Here is a 9,056-nt window from a genome sequence, read left to right as displayed (position 1 = left end):
TGAAAATTCATTCTTCAGGTTGGCAGATTCTGGTAATAAAGGTAACTTTTCAACAAAAGCATTTTCTAAGCAGTACTTCTCTTATCAAACATTTGAGGCTAATCCACTTCAGAGCCCAGGGCTTTACATTAACCATGTAAGATACACACGCACATAATATGCATCTACATACATGTATCCTAAGATAAAGTAGAATACCAATTTTACAGGTAGCGGTCACATCTTTATTTTGCGGTATGTGGGCCTCTACACTGTTGTGGCCTCTCCCGTTGCGGAGCACAGGCTCCGGATGCGCAGGCCCAGCGGCCATGGCTCACGGGCCCAGCCGCTCCGCGGCATATGGGATCCTCCCAGACCGGGGCACGAACCCGTATCCCCTGCATCGGCAGGCGGACTCCTAACCACTGCGCCACCAGGGAGGCCCGCGGTCACATCTTTATAAAATGGGAATTTGGGTCCTGTTCCCATGGATGTACACGCTGCAGGCAGTGTGGTGTCTTCTTGTGTATCCTTTGTCACTGAGAAAGTGCTACTCTCGTTGTAAGTGTAAATATACTACCTTTCTACACAGCCATACCCCATTTTTCCCAGAAGTATCACAAAAGGTGGCCGCGATTTACTTGGTGAGTATATACAGCCTTCTGCAGAAGGAAGAGTCTGTTATTAAAATAACCCGAGTGTGACCCAGCAGAAGACATACTGCCTCTAAATTCCCTGTCCTACACGGAGTCCACGAGTTCTTTGTTTTATTAATAATAAATACTTCGAACCTCCTAGGCTTCCACTGCTTTCTCAGATAAGGAGTGGAGCAGGTCTTTGTAGAGAGCAGAGTTCATGAACCGCGGGTACGAGTCCCTGTGCATCAAGGTGTAGATCTGCAGCTGGGCGTCATCGAAGATGTGCGGGGACGGCTCGGCCATGCTTCTGTTGATGGTCTCCCTCACGCGGGAGTCCAGGCTGACCTGCCGGCGGGGACACATGGGGCTGTGTCAGACAAGGGCCTCTTTGGACATACACCCCAACTCCCATACCTTGTTTGGTTCTTTAAAAATCCCAGACCCAACAAGGTCATCCCCAAACCTAAGCTGTTGAAAGAGGAACTGAACACAACAGTGGTCCCAAACTTCAGAGGCGTCAGAAGCCCCTGGAAGGCTCGTTACAAAAGAGTGCGGGGGGGCCCCCCAGAGCTTCTGACCCAGTGGATCTGGGGGCGGCTGACAGTTTGTATTCCTCATGAGTTCTCTCGGTGATGCCGGTGGGGGTCGCACTGCTTTAGAAAACCACAACGCCACTCTACTTTAAAATGACGGGACTCTGGCCACAAGGAAGAAAGGGAGCGCACATTGACTTACCGCTGGCGAACTGCCTAAGAACACTAGGACGAAAACCTGGAGCTCCAGGCTGGGGTCAGGCAGAAGTGACCCGAAGCACCGTGAAAGGGTCAATGCCACGGGCTTGGGCTTAACTCCCGGCTCTGTCGCTGTTTGGCTGTGGGACCTCAGGCAAAGTGAACTGTGCCCTGAAGAATTGCTCCCTAGGGACCTACCCGGCGGTCCAGTGGTTAAGACTCCGAGCTCCCAGTGCAGGGGGCGTGGGTTCGAGCCTTGGTCGGGGAACTAAGATCCCACATGCCGCGGGGTGCGGGTTTACCCCCAAACAACCTGCTCCATAAAGTAGGGGTGATGAAGGTGGTAGCTGGTCAGGGCTTAATGAGAATGAATTCAAAGTGTGGGGAGTCCACGACGTCCCAGGAGATGCTGGCTCCTTGCACTCCGATGTCTGCTCGTCCTGGACGAAGCGCATCCCAGACCAGAGCAGCCCGCGGGAGCCAGACAGCCGAGAACAGGACAGGGACCCACACGCCTTCTCTGCCACGTGAGGAACCTCGGCTGGACCGTCTCTGCACCGTCTCTGCACCGGGGGCGGGGGGGGGGGCAGGATAGATACGCAAGGCATGTGCTATCGTTTAATATAAAACTGAAAGTGTGCTTATCCAAGTCACCGAGCACGGGCTTCAGTGATCTGTCTTTCCAGATGCATCTATCCACCTCCTCCTGGGAAGGCTGGGACCGTTTATCCCCCGCAAGTCAGGGTCCTGCTCACGCTCTTCCTCCCTCTGGCTTTGTAATGGGCACAAAGCCCTGCTGACGCCGCCTCTTTGACGCGGCTCGAATCCGGCCACCTCCCCCCGCCTCTCTGCCGTGACCCTCGTGGAGGTCAGCCACCACCTCGAGGGCATTTGTTCACCGGCCTCCTGACTGGCCTCGGGCCGGCAGTCCAGGGCCTCTCCACACCACCCCCAGACCCAGCACTCGGCTCCAGACCTCGTGCTGGTGTCGGTGGGCTCAGGATCAAGCGCAGAGCGTGCAAGTTCCAAGTTTACACTTAGGAGGCCCTTTATGACCTGCTCCCACTGGCTCCCCGGCTCCGCCTCACTACTGCACTCAAGAATTCAAGGAACTTGGCATTCGCCTGGGATTTAAAGGAAGAAGAAGCGAGAACTAGCTTGTCTTTGTTCTAGGAGGCTGTCTAGGCGAACTGTCTAGAATGGCCTGGCTACCTGTACTTCTCTGTCAGGTCTTGGTTTCCACGTCGCTCCCCGGTCCTGGGAAGCTTCCCAGCCACCCTGAGCTGATCCCCACAGCTGCCCTCACCACCAGGCCATGCCCTCCTAGAAGCTTCCGGAGTGTGAGGGCCCAGGTCTTAGGAGCTCAGCTCCTGCCAGAGGGGGGACTCGACACTCATTGTGGGCTGAGAGGAGAAAGCCTCCTGCTTGCTCTTGTTAGAAAATTAGACTAAGCATGGGACTTCCCGGGAGGTCCAGTGGTTAAGACTTCTCCTTCCAAAGCAGGGGGTACGGGTTCAATCCCTGGTCGGGGAGCTAAGATCCCACATGCCTTGCGGCCAAAAAAACCAAAAAATAAAACAGAAGCAGTATTGTAACAAATTCAATAAAGACTTTAAAAATGGTCCACATCAAAAAAAGTTTAAAAAAAAAAGAAAGAAAATTAGACTAAGCGTTGCTGCAGAAAACATCAAAAAATATTCTAGGGGACTTCCCTGGTGGTGCAGTGGTTAAGAATCCACCTGCCAATGCAGGGGACACGGGTTTGAGCCCTGGTCCGGGAAGATCCCATGTGCCGCGGAGCAACTAAGCCTGTGCGCTACAACTACTGAGCCTGCGCTCTAGAGCCCATGAGCCACAACTACTGAGCCTGTGAGCCACAACTACTGAAGCCCGTGCGCCTAGAGCCCATGCTCTGCAACAAGAGAAGCCACCGCAATGAGAAGCCCGCGCACCACAACAAAGAGTAGCCCCCCGCTCACCACAACTAGAGAAAGCCCGCGCACAGCAACAAAGACCCAACGCAGCCAAAAATAAATTAAAAAATACATTCTAGTTCACAAACAGTTAAGGCGCAAATGGAACTGTTTCATTCTCTACAACCTCCGTCTGAAGACTGTCCCTCAAGTGCTGGTGGGGACAGGGTCTGCTCAGGACGGGAAATGGACACAGGGTTGCTGAGGGTGGTCACCCGGGGTGAGCCCGCTCTGCCCGGCGTGGGCAGGACTTCACATCGTTCCCTTGTCACTCTTCCCAAATGTTCAGGCAAGTGGGGACCTCCCCTTCCTACACAGGAGGGAACTGAGGTGCAGAGAGACTCAGAAACACACCCGAGGTCATGCAGCTATTAAATGAGAGAACTGGCGCTCAAACCCCAGTGCATCTGACCCCAAGGTCTATGCTCTTAAACTTTTCAAGTTTTTACATTTCAAGTAATAGATGCTTATATTTGGGAGGAAAGGGTCGTCTTTTTATATCATCTTTGCTTTACAAATTTGCCAAGGTTTTTGGTTGTATAATGCTTTGAAAGACAGTGACGAAAAACCTTGCCTTAAAAAATAAAAAGGAAAGTCATGACAAAATAAAACTATGTGGAAGCCACACATTAAAGGACAAAAATCTCTTGCTTTTTGTTAACCCCAAATGGAAAGAACTTTCTGGACTTCGTATCCGTACATCTGTCAGTGGAACATCTCCAACTTACTGCAAACTTAAGGAAGCGAAATTGAGTCCCACTGTCTTTCTCCCAAGCACGGTCCCCACCCTGTCTGCCTAAACCAGACGTGCAGTCATTCCAGACTCAGATCAAAGCCATCCTCTCTGGCTTCTCTTCAGCTGGCCTGGTTGGACCATCGTCATGTCTGGGTTGGAATTCGTCCTCTAACTGGCCTCTGCCTCTGGTCTTCTTTTCCTAATCTATCATGTAGTCTTCAAAAATCCAAGTTTGGTGATATTACCAGGCTAAAGTCCAAGCTCTCCCCGGGATAAACCTCAGAAAGCCTCAGCCTGGTCCGCAAACCTCTCCAGGCTCTCGGACCATCCTCTTTTCCTAAACGTTCCTCCTGCTGTTGGCCACCGGCCCCAGTTGTTTGGTAAGCACTCTACCCTTCAGCCACCAACCTTCTGACGCTTTCACTGTTCCTGTGACCCCATGCTCTTATCCTTGGCCCATCTAGTCCTGTCCCCTGGGATGCCTTCATCCCACTGCGTTTCTGGTAATTTCCTCCTCACTATCCTTGGCCCATCCATGGCCTCTCCAGGTACCTCTTCCTCATGCCCCCTGCCCCCCAGTGATGGCTCGTCCCCCAGCCCGTCACAACCCCAAGACGTCGCACCCGGGGCCCCATGTCTGCTGCCCCCTTGTCTGTGAGCTCCCTGACAGGAGAGGTCCTGTTGTATTAGCTTTACATTCTGAGCAGCACATGTGGGGTTTTACCATCGGAGCTACAAGGCACTTAGGTTTGAGGCCAACGTAACCTCCTAGATTTTAGATTTGGAAGAATGAAAACTGAGAGATGGAAGCTTGGTGATTTCACTCATCTGATCATTTCTCTGATGTCACAAAGGGACACTCTGGGGCGAACCTCTGCAACATCAGCATCATATTAGTGATGCTCATTCCACCTAAAATCAGGATGCCTGTAAACAAGATTTTGCTCAGATTAAAAGGATAATTCTATTTAAAGGAATGCTTATAGGGTGTCATTTAAAAACAGTGTTTAGAGGCTTCCCTGGTGGCGCAGTGGTTGAGAGTCCGCCTGCCGATGCAGGGAACACGGGTTCGTGCCCTAGTCTGGGAGGATCCCACATGCTGCGGAGCGGCTGGGCCCGTGAGCCATGGCCGCTGAGCCTACGCATCAGGAGCCTGTGCTCCACAACGGGAGAGGCCACAACAGTGAGAGGCCCGCGTAGAGCAAAAAAAAAAAAAAAAACAAAAACCAGTGTTTACAGCAAAATGCATAGACGCCTACTTCTAGAGAATCGGATGGAAGTTATAGATCCTTTTCCCAGGAAAATGCACACAGTCTTTGACTCATTTCGGGGGACACTTGGCACCCATTGGTGGGACCACCCTCCAAGGCGTTTGAACACGATGAATGGTGGAGCAGCCCTAAGCAGGCCGGGTGACCAGACACTGAAGGGGTTCCTTTCACCCACGGCCTCCTGGGGGACATTTCTGGTGGGTACGTACCTCTTTAGGAGAAAGAATAGAAACGTAGTCTTCATATATTATTCTTGCTTTCTCTTCGATCATGGTTTTATTAGCTTCTTTCTTCAGTTCCTCACACGCCATCCAGAAGAGCATGTTTTCTTCACTGAACTCCGTTCGGAGAAATTCCCGGAAAGCGTTCCTTCCCGCGGGCGTGAGCATGAGCTTGTCGAAGGACTGGGCCCAGGCGCTGGCCTCCTCCAGGGTGGGACCCGGGCTGGGCGGGGGGCGGGAGAAAGGGGCGAAGGGAGCAGAGATTGGTGGCTGATGTGAATTTCATCCCGAGAAACGCATCTTTCTCGCTCTGAGAATGAAAATGTGCCCTTCGGCCCTTTTAGCCGAAGAAAGAGCTGTTCTCATTTCCTTGCGCCTTGGGCAGAAACACGTGTGGCCCCTTCCAACTGTCTCGCTGGACGGCCCCACTGCTGCCAAAGGGCTTGCAAACCAAACTGCTGGAATAACTGCTAAGAACAAGCCTGTACATCTAGGCACATCCTGGCAAAGGTTTTAAATTATAAAAGTAAAACAAAAAATTCTTAACAACCATCTGACCACAAACTCCCCAGGCGGCTGTGATAGACCCAAGTCAGACCTGACCACCTGGCTTCCAGAACAGTCATGGGGCAGTGTCTGCCCAGGGTTCTAAAAGATTCAGAAGAGAATGTTAAAGAGAAAAAGAAAAGAAGATAAGTTATGTCCAGTAACTACAAGTGATGAACAGCAATGACGAACTGAGCACTTACGGATTCACCTTTTACCTGGAGACCTAGGCCATCGGCAGCACCGCACTCACCTGAGTGCTAGGTCCACACACTGCCCTCTGGACGCCCCCCTCCATCCCCAATGGAACTGCTATTCTTGATTTTGGGGCTTACCCTGTTTTAGTTTATTTTTACTTACACTTTCATTATATTGAGGCCAGAAAACACAATCTGTTTAACAATGATCCTTATTAATTTCTTTTCCCTTACCCTTTTTCTTTTCATAGTTTTTATGGATGTATCCCTGAAGAATATATTCTTTAGGTTTTTTTTTTAAGACTCTACTTTTATTTTTATTTTATTATTTATTTATTTATTGGCCATGCCTCGAGGCTTGTGTGCTCTTAGTTCCTTGACCAGGGATTGAACCCACGCCCCCTGCAATGGAAATGCAGAGTCCTAACCACTGGACTGCCAGGGAATTTCCCTTCCTGGACAATTCTGATAGTTGAATTCAGCCTACTCATTTTTGTGATTCCATGTTTAATTGGTTTAAATATTTCAGAGAGCATTACTTTATATTTGATTGCAGATAATTCTAACATCTGAAGTCTTTTGGCCTCTAAATCCAAGTGTTGTTTCTACTGACTCTCATTTGTGGTGGGTTGTGTCCTTCTAGTTTTGTAATTTTTGGTTGGTCTTAATCTTTGGGAAACTGAGAGTCACATTTGATGGTATTGCCTTTCCTCCAGAGAGGATGTGTGTGTGCTTCCTACGGCCTGGGGACCACTTCTGCTCCTTTCGTGGACCAGGGCTGGATCCTGGAGTCCTGGCTTTACGCTCCTTGCCCTACGCCCTCTGCACTGGCTCTGAGAGAAAACCCTTCTGTCCTGTGCTTAGCAGTCACTGCTCAGGGTTCTGCTTAGTTTATATTTGGTTTTGCTTTTCAGGTGCTTTGTCCTTTTCCTTACTTTCTGTGAGCCCAGTGTTGCAAACACTTTTAGACTTATGCAAAATCTGTTCTTCTGTCTTGGGAAGGCCCCCAGATGATCTAATCTGACACACTGCCAAAGGCTCTCTCTCCATTTAGTTTTGGGAGGTAAACAGTGTATTGCCAAGAATTTGGTATGTAGTGAACCTGTCCTAATTATATGATGATGATAGAAAAAACTCTCTCCCATATGCAAAGTTTACAATGTAAATTCTATGTCCTTTTCCTATCTTTAAGATGGATTATAAGTGACCCAGCAGAGAAACATCAGTGAAAAGCTGAAGACCAGAGAGTTCGCTGATGCTTCGGTGGTTAGGATTCCAGGCTTTCATTGCCATGGCCCAGGTTCAATCCCTGGGTGGGGAACTGAGATCCCATAAGCCGCGTCGCACGGCCAAAAAAAATAAGAAAGCTGAAGACCAGACAAAATGGGTCATAGAAAGTGAGCAGTCAGCTGAGCCAGCAGTGAGACACAGACAGATAAACAGTCATTTCAAGTTTAGTTTCAAAGTTAGATTCAGTGTGTGTAGATGAATCCTATGTAAGTACAACTGTGTGGAAATGCATAGATAGTTCCTTTGAGGATACGTAAAAAAACTGTTGATGGTTTATATTTGGAGATTGGGACAAGGTCTGGAGTAAGAAGAGGACAACTGAGCTTTTATTGTAAAACTTTTGTACTGTCTGATTTCTGTTTTTTATAACAGGTGTTTAAGCTTTTCATCATGAAAAGAGTATTCTGTATGAAAACATAAATCTCTATCATAACCAGTAAAATTAGTTTTGAAAGAAATATATATATACATGTTTTTTGGCTATGCGGCTTGTGGGATCTCAGTTACCCCACCAGGGATTGAACCCGGGCCACAGCAGTGAAAGCCCAGAATCCTAATCACTGAACCACCAGGGAACTCCCTGAAAGAAATCTTTTAAAAGATGCTTAAAAGATAATTTAAAAATAGTAACTTAAAGCAATCTACATAAAAATACCGGATTCTTTTTAGACAGGTTAATTAAATTGGCAAGGCTTAGTAAAGAATGCTAAATTTAAAAAAAAGAATGCTATGTTCCTTAAATATGGAGATTCAAAATATATCTTCTTACTCCTTTTAATTTAAGAAATACATATAAAAGAATGACTGAAAAACTTAAGGGTAATTAGTAGTACCCTTTAAAAAGAGAGAGAGAGAGAGAGAGGGAGAGAGAGAGAGGGAGAGAGAGGGAGAGAGAGGGAGGGAGAAAACATATCTTTTCCATAGTACCAAAGAACCTAGAAGCAAAGAAAGCACAGTTCATACAGTAAAAAAAAAAAAAAAAAAAAAGAAATAATTAGGGGGTATTGTTAAGTAGACAGTCAACAAACATTCTAGAAGATTAAACATATCCGTAATCATCAAGACAACTGACCCAATGTAATTGGATTTTAATTCCCAGTTGAGTGACAGAGACTCAAACTGGGCGAAAATCCAACATAATGCTATTTTCGGGAAGCATACAAAATACTACCAAAAATTATAAACAAATAGGCAAAGATATATGAGGGAAATGTAGATGAATAAGATTAATATCTAAATAGAAATGGAAGCAAAAGGCATCAAATTGGATAAAGAGTCATTTTATATTATTGGATATGACTGAGAACAAATAATGGCCGATATACATGGAATCCTTCCCTCTTGCCTGGCTCTGTTCTCAGTGCTTTACTGGTTACTCAGTGCTCACGACAACCCTTCTTTGGCTGAGTCACAATACACTGTTATTATCCCCATTTTACACACAGGGAAACTGAGGCAGTATGTGGCTGCTAAG

General features: G+C 47.8%; 1 protein-coding gene across 6 annotated transcripts in view; it reads right to left on the bottom strand.

Moving 5' to 3' along the window:
• Positions 1-201: 201 nt before the first annotated feature.
• RGS20 (regulator of G protein signaling 20) overlaps positions 202-9,056 on the bottom strand; it is a 47,668-nt gene continuing 38,813 nt past the window's right edge. For 5 of the 6 annotated variants that reach the window (XM_060116515.1, XM_060116512.1, XM_060116514.1 and 2 more), the window contains 2 exons: positions 5,538-5,772; positions 973-1,911 (listed from right to left, as the gene is read on the bottom strand). In XM_060116515.1, the coding sequence (XP_059972498.1) occupies positions 1,543-1,911; positions 5,538-5,772 (604 nt within the window). In that variant the 3' untranslated portion in view covers positions 973-1,542. The other variant, XM_060116518.1, reaches the window with a different exon arrangement.

The sequence above is a fragment of the Mesoplodon densirostris genome, chromosome 13 (assembly GCF_025265405.1).
Source record: "Mesoplodon densirostris isolate mMesDen1 chromosome 13, mMesDen1 primary haplotype, whole genome shotgun sequence".
Classification (NCBI taxonomy): Eukaryota; Metazoa; Chordata; class Mammalia; order Artiodactyla; family Ziphiidae; genus Mesoplodon; species Mesoplodon densirostris.
The sequence above is the reverse complement of the archived record's forward strand: the minus strand, read 5'-3'. Positions and strand labels throughout refer to the sequence as shown.